The 27,615-nt window shown below is 38.2% G+C and overlaps 1 protein-coding gene across 3 annotated transcripts in view; it reads left to right on the top strand.

Annotated features, from left to right (window-relative positions):
* The window catches only part of TBXAS1 (thromboxane A synthase 1), a 229,176-nt gene that overhangs the window by 198,151 nt on the left and 3,410 nt on the right, over positions 1-27,615 (top strand). For all 3 annotated transcript variants that reach the window (XM_026725639.2, XM_087934948.1, XM_087934949.1), the window contains 3 exons: positions 22,349-22,437; positions 26,548-26,685; positions 27,383-27,545. In XM_026725639.2, the coding sequence (XP_026581424.2) occupies positions 22,349-22,437; positions 26,548-26,685; positions 27,383-27,545 (390 nt within the window). The remainder of the gene's footprint in view (positions 1-22,348; positions 22,438-26,547; positions 26,686-27,382; positions 27,546-27,615) is intronic.

The raw sequence follows: 27,615 nt of genomic DNA, 5'->3' as shown, positions 1-27,615 counted from the left end.
AGAAGCCATATTTCTTTTCAGATACCATTTAAAGAACTTGTACTGAGGTCTAAGAGCAATTTCTGTGAACCGTACCATGACAATGTGCTTTTCCTATAAAGGCTAAGCAAACACCTAGTTCAAAAGCAACAACAGATTGGTAATTGACACTCTCTTGTATATAGATGCTCAACAGATTTTCTATAAATGTTCCAAACCTGGATGATCTCAAATTTTAGTCTCCTTGTTGAGTTAGTTTTGAACTAATGATAGAATATAGAACAATCAATGTTTTTCTATGGAATTTACTTTTCTCAGTGACCCCCCCCCTATCTATCTATCTATCTATCTATCTATCTATCTTTCTATCTATCTATCTTGTAAATTGCCCTTTAGATTCATGAAAAACCAAGCAATTATATAGTAACAAGTTATTTCTGGTTGGTTTAGAGCTAAGTTTCTATATTTGTTGAGCATTAGTTTCCCTTCCTCTTGTCTTCTTGTTTTAGAATCTTTCAAGTTTCCCTTTTTTGTTTATTTTTTGGGTCATCAGTTTTCTTCACAAATTGAGTTCTTAATACAGTTAATCATGGTTTATACTTGGTGCAATAATAATTGTATTATTAGCAGTTATTTCTTTTTTTTTCTTTTAAATACAATTTAGCAAAATGTCATTTAGAGCAGGAAATTTAAATGGGCTGAGACAGTTGTCATTTGCTTGTTTGGTAATCAGAGTTGGCTTTCTGCCAGGAAGAATATAATTAAAATTGTTCTTCATACTGAAAGAAAATAGATACAGAAGAAGAGTTCCTGTGTGCAACTACAGGAAACACAAACTGCTACACATTATCTCTCTGAATACATATTTTAGTGGTATGCTCCTTAGGATGCTTTAAAAATAGATAACTGTGGCCCTATTGAGTCACTACTAAGTGGAAATAAGTGGGGGTTTTTTCCCAACATGACAACTTTTTTTGTGTCAATGTGTGCATTAAAAATTAATAGGTAGGTCCATTCTCCACTGTACTCCCTAAATTACACATTTTAATTTTGTGTTGATCCTCCAAGATGTGTTGATATTTTCATATTAAATTAAATTTCCAATCTATTGAATTTACACCACTATTAATCAACTATTAACCAAAACAAAATGGAAATGATATGTGCGAAGTCCTTTTGTGTGTGTTTCTGTAAATGTCTTCCTGCCTTCCTTTCTGCTGACATATTTTCAGCTTTTTAAAACTTACTTCAGCTCTGCAGATCTCTTCTTTCATGCAAGCATGGGGATCCATCCTGAAGCTCCTTTAATTCATCTGCTAATTCATAGCAACGGAATTTTTTCAATATAGATAATAAGCATCAATAGATGCATTGAACGTACAGCTCTTCTTCTACCCAATGTATCTCGTGGAAATCCAGTTTTCAGTAAATGTTTATGCATAATAACCAGTACTATTGAACAGGTTTGAAAGTAATTATTTTCAAAATTATATGTGAACCATCTTATTTAGTATCCTGTCCCCTCTATTCTTTTGGTTCATGCTGTTTCCATTTGTTAGATAATATGTAAAAAAAACCCTGAAGAGTAGCTGTGATGGGGGATGAAAGGACATAATAGCATGAAACTATAGAAGCTGAAAAAGGGATGTGGTGGCTCAGTGGCTAAGATGGTGAGCTTGTTGATCAGAAAGCTTGGCAGTTCAGCGGTTCGAATCCCTAGTACCGCATAATGGAATGAACTCCCATTACTCGTCCTGGTTTCTGCCAACCTAGCAGTTCGAAAGCGTGAAAAAATGGAAATAGAAAAATAGGGACCACTTTGGTGGGAGGGTAATAGCACTCCATGTGCCTTCGGCATTTAGTCATGCCGGCCACATGACCACAGAGACATCTTCAGATAGCACTGGCTCTTTGGCTTTGAAATGGAATGAACATCACCCTCTAGAGCCGGAAACGACTGGCATGTATGTGTGAGGGGAACCTTTACCTTTATAGAAGCTGAAGTTTTATTGTGAAGGATTACTTAGGGGCCAGGAGATAAAATGAGGCCAGAATTCCCAACAATGGGAAAATGGAAAACTATGGAAAACTGGCTTCACTGTAGTTTTGGATGTAACACAGTTGTTCCAGAAACAAATGAAAAATAAACTAACTCAGCTGTTAACAGAGATGATGATGGTGATTCAGACCCCACTGGGAATGTTCTTTATTCCACCCTCAGAACTCATCTGTCTGTCACAGCCAGTCAAGATCTTTAGGCTGTACATATTTTCCTCTCTGTAAGGGGAATCTCATTTCCCTTCGTATATTCAAAGTTGGAGATTAAATAAGCCCCTTTAGCAAGCTGCCTCCCTCATGTTTATTTATTCATCATTTTTTATTGTCACTCCTAGGAGCTCAGCTTCTGAAACTGCAGAGCATTTAGAATTTCAGAAGTCAGCATAGCCTTGCAAATCAGAAACAGCAGGTCCCACAAAAATCAAATATAGCAGTGCCAACTCAATAGGATGAGTGGTATGGTAAAAATTCAGCACACACCCAATAACTAGACCTCATTATGTGAAAACAAAGGCAGAATTGGAGGAGTTGTTTCTTTAATGAGCAAAGAATGCAGTAGGAAGGAGTTGCAATGTGAGTACACATTATTTGAGTGTGATAAGACACTTATGTTGTAGGTGAGAAGGTTAATGAATACAAAAATATTGTCTTGTTACTTGTCAATGCAAGGAACTTGTTCAAATGTAAACATTTTTATGTTTATGCATCAGATCGCCAAGAATTTTATTTATTTGTTTATTGTTATGTTTTATATATAGATTTATGTTGTATTTTATGACTGCATATCGAATCAACCACTCCTAATGAAGCCAATATTTTTGGCTTTTTGGAAGTCCAGATGATGGACCACGTTGTTGTTCAGGATTTGGGTATCTTTAGGAGAGGGATTTGATCAGTATTTTTATCTTTATTTATGATTTTTTCCCATAATGCCTTCAATGCTTAGTGAATGTTTCAACATTTATCAGAATATAAAACAAGAATGTACACTGTACCCTTCAATTGTGTGTGTGTGTGTGTGTGTGTGTGTGTGTGTGTGTGTTTACATATTTTGACAAATGTATAAATAATGTGGTACATTAGAAAAGTGGCGGCTGGAATATGAATTTCAGTATACAGGCTATGCTTTGTTATTGACTGAGAACGTATATCTTTGCAGCTTATGTTAGATTGTATAATGTAGCAAGGTGTATGGATCTGAGAATTAATGTAGCAAGACCAAAAATGCAGCAAACAATTTTATGTTATACATAAATGATGGAAAAGTCAAATAGAAGAAGGTGGTTTGTTTGTTTTTTACTATGACAGAAGGTTGGCAAAATGTATAGAAATGTTTTTAAGATGTACAAATGGTTCCAGAAGGGCTCTGGGTATTGTCTGAATTTTAATCAAAATGGCTAGCTAGGCACCTTCTTTGTTACCTGGATGTGAGCATTGGAAACGTCAGGAGAAATATGAAAATACATCTAACAGCAAAGAAGCTCAAATAAATAGATAAATAAATACTGCAGAAATATGCTATTTTAAGAAGCATGCATAGTAACATAAGAAGAAACAGATAAAAGAATGAATGTTTTGTGAATGTGAGTTGAGTACAATAGAGTGAATGGCTTAAGATAAAGGAAAAGCCCAAGAAAATTTATGATTGGATGGAACTGATGAAATCATCAGTAGGAGCAACATGGAGCAATATTAAAAATACATTAAAAAACAATATTTGAATAGTTTCTGGGCATGGTAGAAATAAGATGATTTGCAAGGATGCAAAGACATAAAGATGCAAAAATGAATGATGTAACTATAATGTAGATTTAGCCGTATCCCCACCACCATAACTAGTTGTATTATTTCTCTTTTCCCATGCCTTAATTTCTTTGGTTTGCCCCTTATTCCTTTTCTGTTCTGTGCATGTTATAGCTAGTCTTCAACTTATGACCACAACTGAGCCCAAAGTTTCTGTTGCTAAGTGCGACAATTGTTAAAGGAATTTTGCCCCAATTGATGACCTTTCTTGCCACATTTGTTAAGTGAATGAATGTAGCTGTTAACTTAGTAACATGTTTGTTAAGTGAATCTGATTTCCCTATTGGCTTTTCTTGTCAGAAGGTCGCAAAAGGAGATCATATGAGCCTGGGTGTCAGATGGTGCTCCATTCAGAATCCAAGAAAGACACTCTTAGACTCCATTATTATGGAGAAAAGAAACTTTTACTGGAAATCAAGTGGTAGCATCAAAAGAATTCTAGATCTGAGGATTTAGGTGCGAAAAACACATATACAAAGTGACGGCAACGTTCCCACCCACCATCATTCAAATGGTCCATCCAATCGAAGATGTGTATAGTGTCATGTGGGGCATCTTCAGGTGGTGATGCAGACATCTGGCCGTTGACCTTGACCTGGTTTGATAAAGAGCTGCAGTTGCGCAGTAAGCAAGCAAGCATAAACAATAAAGTTTTCCCCAAGTTATACAGTTCATTCTCTAAAACCTCTAGCAGATCTCCCACTCCCGCAAAGTCCAATTATTTCACCCTCCCCCGCTACTATGGCAGCCAAAAACATGTGAAAGGAAAGGAGTCTTGAAGGCTGACACTACAACCTTCATAAATGTAAGTCAGCTGCCAAGTATCTGAATTTTGATCATGTGATCATAGGAATGCGGCAAGGGTCATAAGTCACTTTTTCCAGTGCTGTTGTAACTTCAGTTACTAAATGAACTGTTATAAAGTGAGGACTACCTGTACTTGTCCCAAAATAATGCTATTTGCTATGCAGCCACTGAGATATTTACATTTCTGTTTTCTTTCTTCTAGAACTATAGAGTTCCATGTTCCATATATGATTCAATGTATCTTCACCAAGAGCAAGTTTGATGTAGTGGTTAAAGAGCCAGGCTAGAAGGAATTAATCGCACCTTAAGCACAAAGCCAGTCAAACTCTCTCAGCCCTAGGAAGGAAGCAACTACTTCCAAAAATTTGCCATGAAAAGTGCAGGGACTTGTCCAAGTAGTCCCCAGAATTCAACAATGCCTTGAAGGCCACAACAGATCCTTACCAAAACCTTTCAATTAGGTTAAGTCAGGAGTGTCAAACTCACATCACGGCATCATCACGTGATGTATTGCGACTTTTCCCCCCTTCATTAAACCAGGCATGGGCATGGCCAACATGTGACGCATCCGGCCTGTGGGTCGCAAGTTTGACAGCCCTAGATTAAGTGGAAGGATAGCAGCTATCCTATAGTCCAAGGGTCTTCAAACTGGGCAAATTTAAGACTTGTGGACTTCAACTCCCAGAATTCCTGAGCTAACATGACTGGAGGAGGAATTCTGGGAGTTGAAGTCCACAAGTCTTAAAGATGTCAAGTTTGAAGACCCCTGCTATAGCCCTTCATTGCTATAATGATTCAACTGCTAATCCAGCACTTAAACTGGTAGACTACCATGAACTACTTTTGTAGGATCCATAGGGACTGTCTTCTTTTCAGAGATTATAATAATGGCATTCTACTTGTAGACCTTATCACATTCTGCTGAAGGCTCTTGTCTACTTGCTGCGCTGTATTTATTTATGAATTGATTTGTAATCAGTTTTCTTCTCTACCTCAGGCTTCTAATAATGAGGAAGAAAGGAAAACTTAATTTTTGATTTGCAATCCTATTCAAGAACAATAAACAATTTTTTAAAAACAAACAGCCCTTTTAAACCTCCAAAGGTCCTTCATCCATTTGTCTCTGGGGTCATTTTTGTATTCTTTTCTTTTTTCCTCCAGGAGATCATAACAACTCATTCTGTATCCTCTCATTATTTATTTCCTTCCCAGTGACTGTTCATTGTGAAACAAACCTCATGGGGTCATGGGTACCATAAAAAAAAAAAAACGACCCCTCCCTTAAGAAAGATACAACATACTTTGTTCTGTGGTGATTTTTCTTTCTTTCAAGATGAGAAGCTGATTTAGTATTGCTGAAGTATATCTCGAAAGGCAGGCGATGGAGAAATGATGAAATAAAATCACAGGCTACTTAACTCCCTCTCATCTCCTCAGTATGTTATTACAGCTTTGATTAAAAGCTGTCACAACTATGTTGGTCCCCCTCTAATTGTTTAGTTGATACTAACTAAAATAATAATTATTATTTTAAAATGTGCTAAGTTTTCAAGTTCTTCAGAACAATTCATCAGGCATGATGTTTAATTCTTTTCTTTTAAGTAGGTGTGTAGATAAAAGAAGCAAAGTTTTCCCCCAACCAGATGTTAAATTCATGATGTCCCAAGGCTGAATTAGGTGTTACTGATATTGTTAGGTATCATTGATATTACTATGCAATTAATCTTCGGGGTCACAAGAAACTGTTCCTCCATGAAGAATTTTGGATGCACTGAGTTTGTTCTAAATTTCTTTAAAAAAAATATTATGTACTGATACACGAATCTATTATTTAAAGGATTATTATTTAAAGAATGTAAATAAATACAAACAAATATTCAAGACCGTGAGTTCTAGTAGTCCCATCTTAGCCATAAAAGCCAGCTAGGTGACTTTGGGCCAGACTCTCTTAGCCCAATCTACCTCACAAGAATTTTGTTGAGGGGAAAAGGACAAAGGTTTGTTGGATATGTTCTCCACCCTGAATGATTTGTAAAAAAATAAAGGTGGAATATAAATAAAATAAATAATTAAAATTCGATATACTTTAGACATGAGTTTTTAACTTTCTATTTAATTTTTAAAAAAATCTTTATTTCCATTTTCCTTGGAGCCAGCCTTTTTTACATTAGGTATTTTAGGAAGTACAGGCGGTTTTTGTTTTTGTTTTATTTTATTTTCCGACTCACCATATAGTTCTTTTTATACAGGGGATTAGATTTGTTTTAAGAGTCCTCATTTTATGCAATAGTAATGCAATGATATAATTATATTCCTATTAATTACAAAATCCTAATAACTACATTTTAAATAAATATTAATTGTAATTTTAAAAACTTTAATAAAATTATGTCATAAAAAAGCCAGAGAGTAATTTTGGATAATGTATTATGTATAAAATCAGTTAAGCCAAATTATGTATTATTACCACATATAATTAGAATGAACTATTTCTCTTAAAGTCCAATTTCTCATAAGATTGAATGGGATTCCCTTGTGCTAAAAGTAGAACCCATTCTGGATAATGTACATAAATGCAATATTTTCCAAATTGCATGAAAAATAATTAAGTATGGTTGCATTCCACAGTATGGAAACCTTGAAATATGTTGGACTTCAGCTCCAACATATTGAAGGATGCTTTTGGGCTGGATGATAAGAAAGTCCAACTATTTTAAATGCCCCAGATGAAAAATTGGGTTTCGTGCTTAAGGCTACAGGCTAGAAACCAGGAGACTGTGAGTTCTAGTCCCACCTTTACTATGAAAGCCAGCTGGGTGACCTTGGGCCAGTCACATTCTCATAACCCAACCCATCTCATATTGTTGTTGTGGGGAAATAGGAAGAGGAAGATGTGTTCTATATATTCACAACTTTGAACTATGTGTAAAAGCAATAACAATAGCAATAGTACTTAGACCTATATACTTCTCCATAGCGCTTTACAACAATCTCTGAGCAGTTTACAAAAGTCAGCATATTGCCCCCAACAATTTGGTTCCTCATTTTACTGACCTTGGATAGATAGAAGGCTCAGTTGACCTTGAACCAGTCAGGATCGAACTCCTGGCTATGGGCAGAGTTAGTCTATCATACTGCATTCTAACCGGTGCACCACCACACTCATGGTTCAAAATAATAAAGGTGGGATATGAATAAAATGACTAAATAAAGTTGGATCCTCCAGGTAAATCACTTCCTACTAAAATAGATAACTGCAGATAGATAAAAGAGCATCCTAATTTGCAACATTCCCGTTTCCTGAAAGAGAAATACAAAAGTGGAGGAAAGGAATCCTATGTCTTTGATAACTGTAAGAAAATTGTATTTTCGTTACTCTATTATACTGTCACACATACCTTTGTTCCTTAACATTCTCCATATGAACAAATATAAAAATGCTGTTCATCTTTTAATAGTAGAATCTCACACAAGCAGAAATGTTTGTGCTGTGTACTCTCTAGAGAAAATGAAAAAAAATCCACTGGGTTTTTTCCTTCATGTTCACAATACTAAAGAAATAATATACACTTATCATCAATGTTTAGTGTACTATTTATGTATCAAGCCACAAAGGAGAAGTATTTACTGGAGTATTCATTTCTTCTGATTTAGGAAGCTGACTGGGTGTCTGGCTAGTTATTTAGTTCTTTATTTATAGGTCTCACATAGTCATCCAGCATGAAATTATGTATACAGAGTATAAGAACCTAACAAGGAATAAACATGGAACCTGTTGGCTGGTCAGGACTGATTGATTTTACTTACTGTATATTCTGATTTGCTTCTTCCATAGAGCTCAAAGAAGCTATAATTATTTTGAAGAGAGAGTACCAGACTCGGAATCTTTCACTTAAGATGTACAATTGCCTTAAGGTTACTTGTAATATGAATTTCCAGCAAGGATAGAGTACATTCAGTATAAATCATATACTCCTCCACCATTTTGCTCTGTCTACCAAAGCAAAACATGTATCAAACTATTAGAACTGTTGGGAGTGTTAAAAAAATGTTAACCTTTGAAAGGATAATTGTAATTGTTTTATAGGTTCTAGAAAGGTAGTAACTTCTAGTAGTATTTTTGTCAGTATATGCAATTTTTTAAACTCTTCCTAAAAGCTTCATCAGCCATTATTGTTCAGGAATCAACTCCTCCAGGAATATCCATGGACACATGAATTTATGCGAGGTAGAGAAAAATAACAATTCCAGCAAAATAGTTGACTTTCAGAATATTTCGATGACTACAAAAATATCCTCTCCCTCCTCTGTATTTTGTAAGCTTTGTGAAGTTTCAATTGCCAGCTTTTTCTCCTTAGATATAGGGAATTACGAAATTTTCATTATTTCCTTTTCATTCAATCTGAAAGTACTTTATGGCGATCAGCAGGATTAAAGGCATCGGACAGGTTTGCTCTAGGAAGGTAAACAAAATCAGAATAATGTTTCTTGCATAGCTCTCATTAGACACCTCTTTTCTTCTCCTAGGGTGGCAAAGGTTTTCATGGCTCTGATGTAGTAAGAGTGTAATTAGAACTAACCAGCTGCCTGCAAAATAACCAAGTATGTTTATCTGTGCAATCAGAAACAAGGTATTGTTCAGGGAAAATCATAAGCAGATGGGAAGGCTGTCCTGTGGGGCTTGAAAGGGAGGCAAAAAGAAGTGAAGAAGGATGTTCCAGTATGGTATGCACAAATCATGGCTCTTACAACCTTGATTCAAGTCCTATTTTGTGCAGTAAAAATGTAAAGGTAAAGAAGCCCCTGTGGATTTTGCTCTCTAGTTGTTGCTGACTATAGGGGATGGTGCTCATCTCCGTTTCAAGGCCATTGAACCAGTGCTGTCCGAAGACATTTCTGAGGTCATGTGGCCAGCATTATCTTCCCACCATAGTAGTACCTATTTATCTACTCACATTTGCATGCTTTCAAACTGCTAGGTTGGCAGGAACTGGGTTGAGGATGGGAGCTCACCCCATAGTCTGGTGTTCGGGTCTTGAACCTGGCCTGCTGGCTTTCCAGCCAACAAACCTAGTGTCTTAGCCGCTAAGCCACCCCACTGCCCCAATTTGGTGCAGTGTGTTAGGGATACACCCTAGCAGAATCTGCACAGCAGTCAGGCAGGCAGGCAAAATATGTGAGATAAACGTTTTTGTAGCTTACACTCAGTAAACAGAGGCACAGTGTCAATTAAAATAGTTTTATTCCGGCAAGAGTTAAAGCATAGTCAAAACAGTCCATATATCATTCACTTAGTTCAGTCCGTCCAGGGATTATTCATTTGCAAATTCCAGTGTCGAAAAAGAGAGGTCAGTACACTTACAAATATCAGTCCGGTGATATATCTCCTCGCAGTAGAGAGATATGCAAAACTCAAAAACTCCTCTCTTCCTTCAGCAACTCTTCAGTAGGGGAAGGACGCAGCTAACAAACCATCAACGTAATCCAATCCAGTAATTGTCAGTAATTGCCAGCAAACAGTCAGGGAATCGTCAGCAATCAATCAGGTTGTCTTGCTCCCTCTTATGGTGGTTTCACACCACACCCAAAATTACATGCTTTACATTTAAAGTGACACACACTTAAACTAACAATCATAGCTTATATATATTATTTTACCCAAACTACGTTAGGTGACCTATGTTATACCTAACACAGTGAGTGTCTGGAAAGGTTATATATTTGAGTCATTGGTACAAACAATCTGCTGGTGACTGAGGAAGTAATTTCAGAAGAAAGTAGTTAGGTTAACAATTATCATGCCCTGAACAATCACTGAAAATACTCCAGGAAAGTTGCTGCATATTCAGAAAGTTATTCGGTCACAACACAATCACAACTGGGCTTGTTAGGTTCATGTTTTCTTCAGAGGATCACAGTTTTTAATGTAGCTAGGCATATTTATTTACAGTGGGACTTGAGATACAGGTAGTCGTTGATTCATGACCACAATTGAGCCCAAAATGTCCGTTGCTAAGCGAGAAAGTTGTTAGGTGAGTTTACCTCCATTTTACAGCTTTCTCACCACAGTATTTAAATGAATCACTGCAGTTGTTAGGTTAGTAACATGGTTGTTAATTGAATCTGGATTCCTCCACTGACTTTACTCATCAGAAGGTGGCAAAAGGGAATCACATCATCCTGGGACACTACAAGGGTCACAACTGTGAGTCAGTTACCAAGCACCTGAATTTTGATCAAGTGACCGTGGGAATGCTGCAATGGTTGTAAATGTGAAAGTACCATTGTAAGGTCAAATGATCATTAAATGAATAGTGTTGAGGTAATTCCCCATTAGGAGAATGAACGCATACAGGGAGACGTATAGAGAGTAGTGTTTGAATAATACACACACAGAACACAGATACACTGTACAGTAAATGTAGGTTTTTACTTCCAGAAAGGTTTAAGCAAAGTTCAAAATAGGCAGCCCAAAGTCATTCACAGGTTAAATCAGTCCGTTTTTAATCCAGGGATAATCCAATAACAAAGTCCAGTATCAAAAACAGTTCAGTATCAGACTTACATCAAATCCAGTAATAGCAGTCAATTAGGAAAAATGGAGGAACAGCAATACTCTCCAACAGAAGGAAACAGAGACTGAGACACACTCTCTTCTGAAATTAAGACTAAGACAACCCAGGTTTCTGGCTCTATCTTATGGCTGTTTGAGAAACCACACCCAACTACAGTTTTTGCATTTTCTTAAAGAGACAGTATTAAAATGTTTATCCTGGTTTATATATTGTCAACCCAAATACCTGTTAGGTGACTTATATTCCTAACAAATAGTTGTACCTGTAGTGTAACAAACCCTCTATGAAAGTTAAGATAAATATGAACAGAACTCTGGGCTGCTATATGTAGTTCTCTTTCCCCATTTTATCTTCATAACAACCTTCTGGCCTAGACTAAGATGAGAGATAATACATTATCCCCAGTGGCTGGGTTTGTGCAACTTGCTTGATTTGGAGATGGTGTTAGCCAATTTTCTGAATTTGCACAGTGTATCAGTACACTGAAACAGAAATAGCCGAGAGGGCTGGCTTCATACAGCACTATAAATTACAAGAAAACCAAGCCAGGCTTGATATTAATCAAGCTTAATATTTTGTGAAAATACATATGTTGGTCTTCAACTGGCCTTAATTTATAGAAACCAATTAGTATAGCCAATCTTTTTGTTAATCTAGGCAGTGTTATCTAAAATACAAAATAAAAATAGAGATAACAAAGTGTGACATAGAAGAAGACTGAATTGCTATGCAATCTGCAAACTTGTGAAAGCTCACCAATCAGTTATTATTATATATATTCACCACACAAACAAGTCACGTTTGCATTCCAAATCTCTGCCTGATTACTCAGAAATGTATCATTGTGTATAATGGTGCTTACTCCATAATAAATGTGCATAAGATTCCAAATTTAGAACTAGATTTTCCTGACTTCCCCAAAGCTAGACATAGAAACAGGCATATAAATACAGAGATATAATTAATGCTCTTAAGGAAATACTGTATGGATATTATGCAGTTGACAGCAATGCATGAAAGCTTATATTTGTTAGTCTCCAGAATAATCTTTTGTAGTTTGTCCCTTCTGCTCATAGAAGTGCCATACAATAATAAAACAGTTCAAAGTAGCGATCCATTATCCTTAAAATAGACCAATATAGCATTCAGCTTTTCACTTGCCCAAGTTATATTATAATTTAATGCTTTCATCTTTTCCCATATTTTTTTTTGAAGAGGGAGGTTGACAAGAAGGATCAAGGATGAACCAGTCTGATCTAAGCATGGGGGCTAGGAGGGGGAAGCAGATTTACAATACTTTTAAAAGGCGCTTCATTGAGTACCACAGAAGGATTCTGCCATTAACACTTGGCAACAGTCTATTGAGGTGATTGATATAAGAAGTGTGAATGGGAACAATCACCTCTTAAGTTTCTGTCAGATGGAATTAAGAAAGAGAGAACACTCTCCTATTGATTGGGGGGAAGGGAAGAAAGGAAAATGCTTAATACATGCCACCAAGCAAGCAAGCTAGGGATGGAAAAATAAGTCTAAGGGATATGTTTTTTAGGTTCTTCAATCCATAACGGGTGTCAAACTTTATTTCATCGAGGACTGCATCAGGGTTGTGTTTGACCTCAGGGGTGTGGGGGAGAGCAGGTGTGGCTAGCTTGACATCACTCATGTGTTGGGAGGCGTCTGTGGTGGCCTGAGCACTCTGCCAGAGAAAATGGGCTCCTGGGCTCTGTTTTTGCCTGCAAAGGCACAACAGGCCAGTCCTTCACTGTTTCCAGGGTGGCTCTGTGGGCCAGATCTAAGCACCCTGTGGACCTTGAGTTTGACCTGATCTACAACAACAGCTCCCAAATTTTGGGGCACCAGGGCCTGGTTCCGTAGAGAGAGGTTTTTCTGTGGACCGGAGGGGGCATGGTTTTGCATGCTTCTTGCATTCTACGGATGGAGCTTCATTTGTTTGCATGGCCCAGTTTCTGGTATGCCGTGGACCAGTGCCACTCTGCAGACAGGGGGTTAGGGATCTACAAAGTCAGAAATGTGCTCCCTGAAACCAAACCAAAGGTTTCATGTGTTTTGGTTTCCTTCCAGTCATTGGGATTGTGAAGTTGATTTCCTAATTGTTAAAGGCTTGATGTATCAATTCTGTTTTCCTCTGGGACTTTTATAATATGTACATTAGTGTATGTTATGAGAACATAAGTGATATACATCTCTATGAAATGCATTTGAGTCTATCTGGTTAAAGTTATCAAACAATGGTCAAGTAGTGTTGGAAGTTAAAACCCACCACTCTCTTAGGAAAATGAAATATTTTTGGATATATTAAAGAGGCAGAATATTTCCCCTAAAAAGAAAAGTAGAAACTCAGAGAGTTAGAAACTCAGTCCCCCCAATTTTGCTAATATGCCATTACTCTGCCCTAGACCAGTCTGCTTTACATAACAAAGATCTACTCCAGATAGAGCTATAATAGGAATTGCCCAAAGCCCTTTCATTACATCATCATCCAGCAAGGCTCAACCAAGCTTAGGACTCAGGACAGCCTATAAGTTGCCCCTGCATGGCCCCATGGGAGTCTGACAACCAATCAGAATACAAGCTCAAATTCAAATCCCAACAGAAGGCATAAAACCAAGGGACTCTCAGCATCTCAGCCCTTTTTTTCTTCACCCAAGGCATGTGATCCTGTCCACCATTAAACCATCTTTCCAAGCAGTCACCATGTTCCCAGTGTCTTTCTTCCCCACTCGGAAATGAACCCAGAAGGATATTTCTTCCAACAGTAGCACTATAACATATTTTGAAGATTAGGAAGTAATTGTCCTGAGGGGTTCTTGGTATTCTCTGAGCTTGGTTGTTTACTTTGCTGATGATGTGCTGAAGATGTTACCTAGTTTGGGTAATGAAACATCTGCAAGAAAGCAACCAAACTCAGAGAGCACCAAGGACCCTTCATTTCAACCCTGAGCTACAAATATTCCTCTTTATTGGAAACAATTGTTCTATCATCGGAATAAATAAAATAAATATAAAGCATTTTTTCAAGTTTTGACCAAAGCCATGATGTCAGCACAGTTAAATCTTAGCTGAGATAAAGCTAATACTCAGTATTAGTTTTACCACTTTCAAGCTTATCTAATCATAATTTCTCTGGTGAATCAAATGATAGAATCACCTCCCATAATGGCATAGCTCACTCAACATTTTTGAGATATTCATTTTGATATACAGATTTTTCTACATCCTGTGAAAAATAATTTTGACACCCCAAAGTGTGACATGGTTATGTCTGCTCTGTCAGGCAACATCTTTCTCCCGAATTAATACAGAGTTTTTCCAAATTCAGTACATGCAAGCTAAACTGCAAGATCCAATTTTGAAATGTGACAGCTCTGTCTCAAACTGAAAGGCTCAACTACAAAGATATTGATGGCGTTCATCAGAAATTTGAAGTAAGAAACTGTGGAAGGCAGCTCAAAGCCTACAATCCACAATTGCCACCAAATAGTGGGGTCGATATACAGAGATAGTTTTCTGGATTCTACCAAGCTGTCAAAGACTATAGATTACTCAATTGTTTGTTCTCCCTTGGTTGAACCATACAGTCATACCTTGGCATTTGACTGTTTCAAAATATGTCAAACTCAGTATTCGATGTGCTTTGAAGCAGAAATCTTGTCCCGGCGCTCATCTTTTTTCTGCTAGTTGATGTGCAAGGAAGCACTTGCTGATGTTGGCTACCTTATGACTTGCTATTTCTTCTGAATGAAACCATTCATGAATCACTGGACTTAGTTGACATTCACCATTTCCAGTTGATCTTGAAATGAGCTTAGCTTAGTTCAGAATCCCTGACCAACACTTAATTGTGCAGAGTTTTCAATGTGCCACTGCTTACTTCTACCTGTGGACATCAGGACTTGTGCTTTAGCCCAATGAAAAGTTGCATGAAAAATGTTAAGAATGGAATCAGGTCTAGGGAAAATCAAGTACAAATGTTCGCTTGACTCAGAATCTTGGATAATCTTTATTTGACTCTTATGTTCCTAGTAGGAGCCTAAAATTGAAGCTGCGCTCCCTGGAAAAGTGGCTTCATATATTAAGACCACAACTTCCAGTGTTGCAAACTAGAAATTCTGGGTAGTGTAGACTTAGAATTTCAGGAGGGCCCCGGGTTGGTTAAAGCTCCTGATATAGCAGTGTTTTCTGCTGGGTATTTACATTTAGCATCATTTAATTTTGCTTTTCCTGGAGAAAACAGGAAGGTTGTGGCATTGACTGGGTCTTTGATAACTTTCCCTGCACATTTTTCTTGTCAGTCTAAATGTATGTTGTATGTATGGCTTTTTAAAGTTTTAAAATCTGGATAAACCTTCCATTCTCCTTCAAAACCAGTCACACACACACACACACACACACATACCCCAGTGAAGTTATCCCTTCCTGCCTTCTGCACAGATGTGAGGGGAAATCTTTTTACTTGCTGCTGCCTGCTTGGCATACAAAGTCTGTGTAGATGAAAGGGGGATTGAAAAGGAGCACTGTTCAAGATTCACATGATCATCATTGTTGCAAGGGGAGGGTAGAGGGCGGCATATGAAAATTCACACCGCTGCTGATGGCTTTTAATATAAACACAAACTTGAGGAAATGAACGTTTGATTAAACTAAACACATGGGCCTTTTATATCTACAGATCCTAATTTAAAGCGTCGTCACCTCCACATCGCAAATACCAGCTGGAGGAAAAATGATTTAAATTTACCATCTGACTTCTAAGTGAGACCCAAAAATGTCTGCTGAGATATGCAGGAGGGTGGTGGAAACAAGGGAGAAAGAGGCAGGAGGTTTGGAGATTTCTGTATTGTAAAATATCCATAATAACTACTACTGGATATTATATCTCATGCAGAACAGTAATGCAAAAATTGTGTGGTGTTTAACTGCTGTGATACTCTTTGGACCCCTATGTCATTTTCCATTAGGATGAGATGCCATGTGTGTGTGTTTTTTTTTTAAAGAGAACTTCATATCCTCTCTCTGCTTTTTCCCCCTTGCGACACTTTGCTATTTAGGTGTGGGATTGATGGGTTGTTACCCACATACAATTTGAGATTGTGTCAGACCAACTTAGAGGCAACTAGAGAAAGTACAGAAGAAAGAAACATAGCTTTTTTGTGGTGAGAGGGAGGGAGGGAGAGGGAGAGAGAGAGAAAGGTGAGGGGAGAGAAACAAATTTCAATCTATTGTAAGCATGATTCCCCCAAAAAAAAAAAAAGCCTGAATGTGCCTATAGCAGTTGACTGATACTTTGTGGCCTGGGAAACTCCTGTGTGCACATGGACTGGACTAATAGAAAGGGAAGAATAAATTACAAGTAAAATAAAGCACTGGTTTAATAGGACCTATACCCATGCATGTGAATATAGGTTTGTATCAGTTGCTCCTAATAACTGATCCATCTCCCAGTTATGGATATGCCCCCACTTCCTCCACCGTTGTCCAACTTGAATTTGATTGCTCTTTATAAACTCAGTCATCATAATCCTTCTCCACTCAAGCCCTTCTGATTGTGCTGGGAATTCCCAGTTTAACTGGATAACCTTAAGCTAAAATAGAAGAAGTGAAACACTTCAGTGGTTTAAGTGCTTTTTATCAGGGCAACCCTGGTCTACCCAATTATGGGACAGAGCATACTGCTTCGCTTTCGCCTTTCAGCCCCAAGGTAGTTGCTTCATAGGTAGTTGCTTTCATGACAAGCCATTGAAATGTTGACTTTACGTTTTTTACTGACAAAGAAATAAAGGGAGACTAGTATAGATCTACTTCAAGCTATTTAACTCTCATCAGCTTAGCCATACCCTTTCTGGGATTCAAACCTGGGCTACTTGCATATTAGGTAGATGTATTAACCTCTAAGCCACATTGACCTAATATGCAAGTAGCCCAGGTTCAAATCCCAGAAGGGTATGGCTAGCTGATGAGATCTAAATAGCTTGAAGTAGATCTATACTAGTCTCCCTTTATTTCTTTGTCGGTAAAAAATGTAAAGTCGACATTTCAATGGTTTGTCTGTTGAGTTATTAGAAATTAGATCTTGAGGCTTTATATGCCAATGAATGTAGGATTGTGATTTGCCATGGCTAACTTGATCTGTTTATTTCAACCTGAACATTCTTATCTTCAGCCTCAACATTGCCTGGGGTAGGTTATGGGAAATATTCACTCAAGTGTATTAACTCATGTTGCCATTCATTTTCATTAATATAAAAGATGGCCAAAGCTGATGTAGATACTAGAGCAGGAAATATTCTTCCAGCCCTGTTTTTTAAATCTTCTATTTTGAGATTCCCAAATCTGATTATTAGCTTACAAATAAAAACTCCTGGTCAGTAAAATTAAGGGCTTTTTTTTCTTTGTTGAGGATCACTGAATAGATGAATGTGCTTTAAAAATGCAGGTCTTTGCATTTGGTAATATACAGGAAAGCCAGTCAATAGGACAATGGCCATGATGTCCCATGGTTTGCCAAGTGAACTGAAAGGGCATTATAATTAAACTACTGCCTGTTTAATTAAGCTTATTATTGTCAGAGTCATGCCAGTGTTTGGGGGGAAGCAGCTGGAAAGAGAATAACACTAGGGTTGACATGTTTTCAGTACTTTTGCCACAGCTGTGCAAGCCTATGTACTTTAAAGGGAAAAGGTGATTCAGAGCATGGTTAATTATCATGTAATCCTTGTCAGCAATTCCTTAAATAAGCTGTATTAAGCTTTCCCTCAACTGCATGAAACTAGGAAAAGAGCCATTTAATTTAAGGAGATGCAGATGGTGATAGGTGCAAGATGCACCCCCACAGGCCCTTTGAATCCAGACCATTGAAATTTTGCAAATCAAACTGTCCACTCTCCGCTCTCCCCCGCTTTTCTTTTCACTGCAGTGGAAGTGCTGCTGGTGAAAGAAAGACACGAGCACTGATGATGTTACATAGTTTGGGTAATGAAACGTCTGCGAGAAAACAAGCAAGCTCCGAGAGCACTAGGAACTTCAACCTTGAATTTCAACCTTGAGCTACAAATATTCCCCTTTATTGGAAAGAAAAATAGTAGAAAGATACTATGATTTGTTCTCTTCAGTCCCTCAGAAAGGAAATCCCTGGTATCTCACCAGAGCTGGTATTCAGCAGGTTCTGACCAGTTCTAGAGAACCAGTAGTGGAAATTTTGAGTAATTCGGAAAACCAGCAAATCCCACCTCTGACTGGAGATTTTACAGTATTCTTCCCCTGCCCCACCCACCAAGCCACACCCACAGAACCAGTAGTAAAAAAAAATTGAATCCCACCACTGTAGCTCACACAGCTTTTGAGAGACCATAAAATGGCAGTTTCAGGAAGTAAACGACTGAATAGCAATAGCACTTAGGATTATATACTGCTTCACGGTCCTCTCTAAGTAGTTTGCAGAGGCAGCATATTGCTCCCAACAATCTGGGTTCTCATTTTACCAACCTCAGAAGGATGGAAGGCTGAGTCAACCTTGAGCCTGGTAAGATTCAAACTGCCAAATTGCAGGCAGCCGGCAGTCAGCAGAAGTAGCTTGCAGTACTGCACCACTGCACCTCTTATAAGGGATGATCAGCTTTAAAAAGAGCCAAGAAATGTAGCAGTGGCTAGTGATAATTTTTGTTTACCTAAGCTTTGTCACTGGAAACCTCCTTTCTTGAAAAATGGAGGGCTGAGGCTTTTTTATAATTTTTTAAATCAAGCTTTGATAGAATGTTTACACATGCATACATGTAGCCAGTCTGGGACTAATGCTTCAGAATATAGGTGGAAGAGTTTCAAGCATGAATGCCTCCTTGCATTAAAGAAGACCAAACAAACTCCCCAAAGAATCCCTTTTTCTATAAAGAAAAAGCAGCACATCGGGGGAGAGGAAGCAAGCTTAGAAATTTCCTTCCCACCTTCTTATAAGTGGGAAATTTATGAAAAAGGAGTGAAACCAAACATGCAATAATCCCCTTGAGTTGTATAATTTCAGAAAGACAGTATTGGTTGCCTTTTTTGGTTATTCAGCACTTAGCACACTTAGACTTATATACTGCTTCACAGTACAGCCCTCTCTAAGCAGTTTACAGAGTCAGCATCTTGCTCCCAACAATCTGGGTCCTCATTTTACCGACCTCAGAAGGATGGAGAGTTAAGTCAATCTTGAGCCGGTGATAATGCAACTGACAAACTGCAGGCAGTCGGCAGTCAACAAAAGTAGCGTGCAGTACTGCATTTTAACCACTGCGCCACCATGGCTCAAAGTTCAAATGTACTTTTGTCAAAAACTCCATGGCAAACAGATGTTCAGGCCTTCCCTTTTCACACAGGCTGGGTATACGTAATGACATCCAGGCTGGGCTTTGCACTTCCAATTTTAACAAGAGAATATTGTAGCTCAGGGTTGAACTGTGGAGTGATCTCTGAGCAGCAAGGACCCCACACTTCCAATTTTGAATGGACCCCAAGGATCTCCCACTGTCTCCTCTTCACAATTTCTGCAAGCACAGAACCTGCTTCAGCAAACAGCTCTGGAAGAGATTCTGTTAAATCCCACCCAGAGTCCGTCCTTGCATTTATCAGTAAGGCAAAATAGCAAATGTGTTCAGCGAAGTGGCTCTGAACTTGCCTAACATTATCAGATTTCCCTGACCTCTCTTGGCCGGGTAGGAAATCGAAATGGATCTGGTTTAGCTGGAAGCTTATCCTGCCCCTAGAAACTGAGGAAGGTCAGACATCTGTGCCTGTTTCTAGGCAGTCTTTTAGTAAACTTTCATCTGTAGCTGGCATGTTTGCTGATCCTGGATTAAATACTGATGTATCTCAGGAAGAACAGGAAGGCCAGCATAAATAGCTACCCTACATTGATTTTGATCATATTTTTTTTAAAATGAAATGTGTTTTTTCATGCCGACCTGATTTGAGTCCTTTATATGTTGGTTAAGACACACAGTCCAGTAATTCCCATAATCTCTGAATAAGATGGCCAGTCGCCATAATAGAGGTAAGGATTGTGGGAATTAAATTCTAATGCTAATATATTCTAAACCTTAAGGAACGTTTCTCAAAATTAATATGAAATGTTAACATAAAATATCTTGTCGTGTTTTATTTGAAGTGAACATTCAGGTATTGTAAAGTGTTCTGCTTTAGCCACATAATTGGTATGTATAGTTTTGCTGCCCTCACCTGGCTCATCAGAGTATTATATTACTTCATGCCTTCCTTGTTCCCTTTGATTTTTCTCGATGGGAAGGGTGGACAGATAATAGTTTAGTAAGGAAAAAAAACATGATTTTTAGAAAGCAGGGTTGGAAGATATTAATTGCTTTTTTTTTTACAATTTAAAACCCAAGGAGGACATGTAAATTTATATTTATTAATTTAATGAATCCAAATCCTATCCAAAAATGCTATTCAAAGTGACAAACACCAAAAGGTGGGATTCATTTTTTCTTTTTCTTCCAATCTCTGGCTTTAGGAATAACTAGACCGAGATGGTTCTCCCAGAAAAAAAATGACATTTGTGAATGCTCCATTTTGTCTGCTACTCCCAGAAAATTGAAGGGTATGAATTAGGAGATGGCAGGGAGAACAAAAGGGAACAACCCCATTTCTTGTCATCAAGATACGTACACTGTGTTGGAAGCCCTTGTATCAAACTCTTTATCTCTGCAACAATATTTATGATTCTGGATCCAATCCACTGTGGCTCCTTGATTCACAGTGTGAATTGGTTTCCAACCAAAGTTGTAAATAGAGTTTTTTTTTATCACATTTTGCAGTCCAGCTTTTCTCCAGGAAGCTGAGTTGTGGTCATGGCAATCATTCCATTTTGTGCTCACAACTGTTGGAAGTTACGATTCTCCTCTCTTCTAGGAAAACATTAGAAGGGGAAGGAAAATTCCCCTAAAAGAAAGGAGAGGTGAAAACACAAGCAGGGACAGCTCCATTAGCTCCCACCTTTGCATGGGACACACATTAGCTAGGATCCTTTCCCATAGAAATCAAATAGATAGCAAGCTACAAAAACTTGAGAAAAGCAAACAGCATAACAGGAAACTCAGGATACTGCAACCAGGTGCAAACTGATAGCTACAAAGGGTCAGGGAAAAACAGATTGGACTATAAAACAATTACTCCTACCAAGATCCCAGGAAGAGATCCCAATCTCAAAGAGACAGGAATTCAACACACTCAAATCAAAGACTTCACTTACAAATCAAAGAACCTGAAGTATATAAGAGAGAGATTTTCCTACTCACTTATTAGATTAATCCTAGGAACGCTGTGAGACTTCTTCTTATCTGCCTTCCTATTAATAAACTGATTCTAACTTTCAACACAGCTGACCAAATCATTTTGCATTAAAACCTCCCAGCCGGGAAATTTGAATCCACAAAAGGAAAGAACTTTGCTTTTTTCCTTAAAGGGCAAGGCTTCTTTTTTCCTTTCCTCACAACAATCCAAATATATATTAGTATAATCTTTTCCTTCCCTTCCCTATCCTATATATTAATATTATAACGCTCCCTGAGTAAAACAGCTCTGCAACATAGGTTCTCAGGTCTTTGTAAGGTTGAAGGGTGGGAGTGTTGTAGACCTGCTTGTAAGCTACCATTCCTGGCTAGCCATACAAAACCTGCAGATTTTCTTTAGGGATAATTGAAGACTCTGTATACCTGGACACTAACTCCAGACAGTATGATCAATACAAACCAACATTCTTGAACTGTACTTCGAAACATTCTGATAATAAGGGAAGGATCCATGATATAAGTGTACCACTGCGGAAGCAAGTATCTTCTTCCAGCATATGAACTGTCACATTTTCAAGTCATCTTCAAAGTCATCATCACTTACAAGTTCCTGGGTAAAAAATATTGTAATACCTAGGTGCAATCTTTCATCAAGGAATATGATTTGCTAGTTCATCTTTCTTTCATTTTGCTATTTGCTATGTTTTTGTTCAGTTAGGGTTAAGGTCTACTCTTTTGGTTGATACTTCATGCTTTCGTGTTGTGTTTCTGGTGGCCATTGTGATGTTAAATTAATAACCATTTTTTTTCTTCCCATTCCCACAGGACATTCCAGATTATGAAAATATACAGGAACTTCCATACCTTGATATGGTGATAGCAGAGACTCTGCGCATGTATCCTCCAGCATTCAGGTTAGTAAGATGGGAGGCACTGCGGCTGCTGAAGCCTTTTTTTTTCTTATGTAGGTGATTCACACCACTCCAGGGAATGAATGTGAGTCTTCTCTTAACCTATAAGGAGTCAGGATTTTTCTGAGTCTTGAAGGAGGCATGGTACAGTACAGGGTGTTCCTAAATTCTTAGTTCAGTTTTAAACTCTAATAACTTCAGAAGTATAAAAGTTACAAGCTTAAAACAAAACCAAAAAGTCATTGGAAAGTTTAATGAATCAAAATTCTTTTATACTTAAATTTGTGAGTTAGGAATAATATGTTTTTGATTTTAATTTTTTTCAAGTCTCTCTGTTTGAAAAATGGCAAACATTGTGTGTGGGCGGGGGGGAAGTCAGCTGCATTTTCTGGTTAGCTGAATTTAAGTCACAAACGGCAGTAAAAGGAAAATTCACTTTCTATTACAAGAAGGAAGCTCACAGCAGAAATTTAATTAACAACTGGATGAAAAACGTTCAGGGAAACTGGCTCATTTCATGATGAGCATAGATCTAAGAGATGCTGAGCAAGCAAATAGAAATTGAGAGGGTATTTGAACAGAGATTCCCAAAACCAATGTACATCTACATCTAGTGAATTGAACATTTCAAAACTCACATTGCAAAGAATTCTAACAATGAAACTCCATTACAAGGTTATTATTGTAGGAGATGACCAGGCTGAGCCTGAAGGAGGAATCAAACACATCATCAGTCATGAATCCTTGTGTGCCCACAAGAGATCTAAATCTAGCCCATCTTGAATTCCTTCCTATTCTTAACTCCTGTTAATTTCCCTTGACCATTAGCAGTTCAGATTCCTGTAGAGTGTTTAAATCTTGCAATAAATCTTTATTTAACATCTACTTGTTCAGAATGATTCATGGTTATAACAGGACTGAACAAGGGATATTTATGGTGGGTCCTCGTAGTTATGGCTGTTACAACATACTTGCAATCACACGATTGCAATTTGGGCACTTAGTGACTGGTCTGCAATTATGACAGCCATGGGTGGGATTCAAATTTTTTAACAACCAGTTCTGTGGGTGTGGCTAGGTAGGCGTGGCTAGGTGGGCATGGCCATGTGACTGAGCAGGCGTGGCTTCTTTTTTTCACAGCGCATCCCCCCCATATTTTTTTTTGCTACCTGGGCCTCAGGGATGCCAGCCTCCTGGGGAGGCATTTTTGCTCCCAGAAGGCTTCCCTGGGGCCCAGGAAGACAAAAAATGGAGCGCCAGGGGGGCACAGCTCTCCCCCCACCCCCACGAGCTCCCTTTGCTTCCTGGTCCTCAGGGAAGCCTCCTGGGCGAAGCAGTAAGATAGCAAGGGGGATCCTGGCACAGCTGATCGCCAGGAGGAAAAAAAATACCTTAAGGAGTGACTGGGCAGGGGAGAACGCAGTCAGCAATGTCAGGCATGCATGCAATGTCGCGTATGCAAGATAGTGACTGACTGGGAGGGGAGGGCTGAGTGGAGAGGGGAGGGGCCAGCCAGGGACATGATTTGCTGGTTCTCTGAACTGTGCAGAATCATAACAACCAGTTGTATAGAACCGGTCCGAACTGGTAGAATCCCACCCTTGATGATAGCATTTCCCAATCTTTCTGGCTTCACAGACCTGTGACAGCAGCCGGGGGAGGGGTGAAGGTTTCACACACACGACCTACATCCCGTGCATGTGCAAATGAAGCTTTGCAGGCTCACTCACTGCTTGCATGATCTGGGTCCCAACAGTTTGTGGACCGGGAGTTGAAGTTACCCCTGAGTTATGATGTTACAGCTTCCTGCAGTCACAATTGCCATTTGTAATTTTCACTGGTGGCTTCCAAGCAAAGTCAGTGGGAAAGCCAGCAGGAAGTTGCAAATGATAATCATGTGACATGGTAACTAACAACCATGTAGGGTTTGCTTAACAATGATAACTGGAACTGCTTTCTTAAACCAGCATGGTCACGTGTCATCATATTTTACAATTGTGATGCTTGGTGTCAGAGTTACTAATCTCAATTACCAATGGTAAGTGCCGACTATCTGTAGTTGTTCAACTGCTACATGAAAATTACTGTTCAAGGTTATACAGTTGAAGTTTTCTCCAACATTGGCTAACAAATATCCTTCAACAAAATATTAAAACTGGAAATATATCATTCCACTTTGATAGATGAAAAAAATGGATAGACAATTCAATTTTAAAGTGTGCAAATGGTGGCAGAAAAGTAGCAGATTGTATGTGGTCTCTTGTCAGGAATGATTGTCAAAAAAAAACCCCAACGTGTCCATACTTAAGAATAGCTTCTGCCCGTGTTGTTAGAACTCAATATGGAGGGAGGAATTACTAAAAATAAATTGAATGCTGTGGCTGTGGGATATTTAAGAGGTAAGAAGAGATGGGGTGAAGAATTAATAGAGTTTGAATTAATGCAGATTGAATCCACAAATGAGATCCAGGATGAAGGAAGGATGTGATTTGATTATACAGAGAGTAAATTAAGATCGAATCAGGCTTTTTTTTTTCAGAAAGAGAATGTGAGATCTTTACAGAATGAAAGGAAATGAATGAATGTATATATGGATTTGATGGAATGATGTATGGGTTGCATAAAAAGTATGGAGACCTATGGTAACTGTATTATCATAAATTACAATGAATTAGATTTCTATGGGCTTATCTTGTACTTTTCCTTGCTTAAGACTTTCTACTCTTTTGCTGTACATAGTATTTTTACCCCACAAGACAATAACATGTTGAGTGGGTGTTTGTACCTTATGCCAATATAAAGTCATCTGTTAGGATATTCTCAATAGTCTCTCTAATATTAGAAATCAAGCTGAATTCAATGTTTTTAAAGCAGGCAACATCTGGTTTTGTTTTCAACCATATATTTTTCCATCAGAACTTTCAAACTACCTTTTTTAAAACTTTAAAACAAAGATAAACTTTCAACATGCAAAATCTGCTTTAAAAACATCAAGAAATAAATCTGTCAGAAAATTATGGTGGACAATTAAAAGTAGCAATAAAAGAAACAAATATTAGGAAACATGTTAACTTGGCAGTAAAGAATAATGGTCTTGGAACCATCATAACTAAATAAAACTTCGGATGGAAGGAGCAAACATGGACTCAGAATATAAGAGAAGGAAATATTTCAGATTTCCTTCTCCCAGATAACTCACAGGATTAATGAAGCTGAATCTAAAATGACACTCCATTTTTGTCTGCTGAATTCAGGCAAAGCAAAATAAGTGTCATTTGAAAATTTAACAGTGTGACAGTCAAATGAAGGACGTTTGTGCATAACACTGAATCTTTTTCCCCCTATCACAGTGTACTCTAACAAGGCTGAGTCATGATGCAAATGATGTCCTTACATAGCATAACTTTCCTTGCATTCTCGGGGGAAAATATTCATAACCATATTAGTTAGTGGGAAAACTCCAGTAAATCCTAAGGAATATTTAGTCTTTTGTTTTCTTTCTTTCTTTCTTTCTTTCTTTCTTTCTTTCTTTCTTTCTTTCTTTCTTTCTTTCTTTCTTTCTTCCTGTTCCTTCCTTCCTTCCTTCCTTCCTTCCTTTTTTTCCTCTTTCTTTCCACAACTGCCTAGAGCAGGGGTCTTCAAACTTGACAACTTTAAGACTTTTGGACATTAACTCCCAGAATTCCTCCTCCAGTCATGTTTACTCAAGAATTCTGGGAGTTGAAGTCCACAAATGTTAAACTTGTGGACCCTTGGCTTAGAGCCTTCACAATTGGGTGGCATATAACCAGATAAAATAAATACACACATACCTTTCCCATTTGAAGACAGAAATTGCTATGTGGGAATGTCTCAATCCAAGTTAAAAAAAAAAGTATTTCAGTTTTGCTTAAAAAATAAAAGAGAAGCCTAGGACTAGTTTTTAAGGAGTAGCAAAATATTCAATCAATATTGATGTGTCCATTCAATTTTCTTTGAAATGATCCCAATATTTTTCCTACTTATACAACAGCCTAGGTCTAAAATAGCTTACACATGAAGGCTTCTTCAAGTGTTTCAATTGCCATGTTTTTCCTTTCTTATTTCTGCAATATGCAATCTTTGTTCCTGTAGGTTTACCCGGGAAGCAGCAAAAGACTGTTCAGTGCTACAGCAGCAAGTCCCAGCTGGCGCTATCATAGAAATTGCTGCTGGTCATCTCCATTATAATCCAAAGTTCTGGCTAGAACCTGAAAAGTTTATTCCTGAGAGGTACATGGGCTTATCGTTCAAATCACAATGTTAAAACTGTCAAATCACAATATTATTTATTGTACAGATAGCAACAGCAACAACAAAGCACTGGGGGGCACAATTACACATAATGCAAAATGCGTACCCTCCCACAGAACACAATATAGATACTCTTCAGCCGGTCCCACCACAATTGGGATTCTGATGTAAAGCAATGCCATTGTTAAGTAAATCACACCCAGTTTTATGACCCCTCCTTTTTTTTTTTGCTATGGCTGTTAAACAAACCACTGCAATTAAATGAATCACATGTTTGTTAAATGAATTCGGCTTTCCGCCCCCTCTCCAATTGACTTTGCTTGTTGGAAGCCCCTGGAAAGATTACAAATGGCAATCACATGGCCCGGGAATGCTGCAGCCATCATAAGTGCATGCCAATTGCCAAGTTCCCAAATTTTGATCATGTGACCATGGGGGTGGTACATTCGTCGTAACCGCAAGGACTGGTTGTAAGTCACTTACAAGTACCATTGTAATTTCAAATGGCCACTAAATGAATGATTCTAAGTCATGAACTACCTGGGACTGCTATGTCTTAATCATCGAACAAGCCATTTGGGGCCCACCCAGCGTTTTAAAATGGAAAATGCAAATGGAAGGTCCTTTCTCATGTTTTAATCTTGCCCGTAGACTTATATTTTAATTTTGCCCACAGATTTACGGCTGAGGCTATGCAGCAACAACACCCTTTTGCTTATTTGCCCTTTGGGGCAGGTCCTCGTGGCTGCATTGGCATGAAGTTGGCCTTGATGACAATAAAAATTGCACTGTTGAGAATTTTGCAAAGATTCATGTTTAAAACCTGCCCTGAGACCCAGGTTTGTGCCTGTTTTTTTTACTTTTTGGAGAAGGTGGTAACAACAACAAAAAAGGCAAACTAGAGGGTGG

The sequence above is a fragment of the Pseudonaja textilis genome, chromosome 5, assembly GCF_049901715.1.
Source record: "Pseudonaja textilis isolate UNSWEBS1 chromosome 5, rPseTex1.2, whole genome shotgun sequence".
Lineage (NCBI taxonomy): Eukaryota > Metazoa > Chordata > Lepidosauria > Squamata > Elapidae > Pseudonaja > Pseudonaja textilis.
The sequence above is the reverse complement of the archived record's forward strand: the minus strand, read 5'-3'. Positions and strand labels throughout refer to the sequence as shown.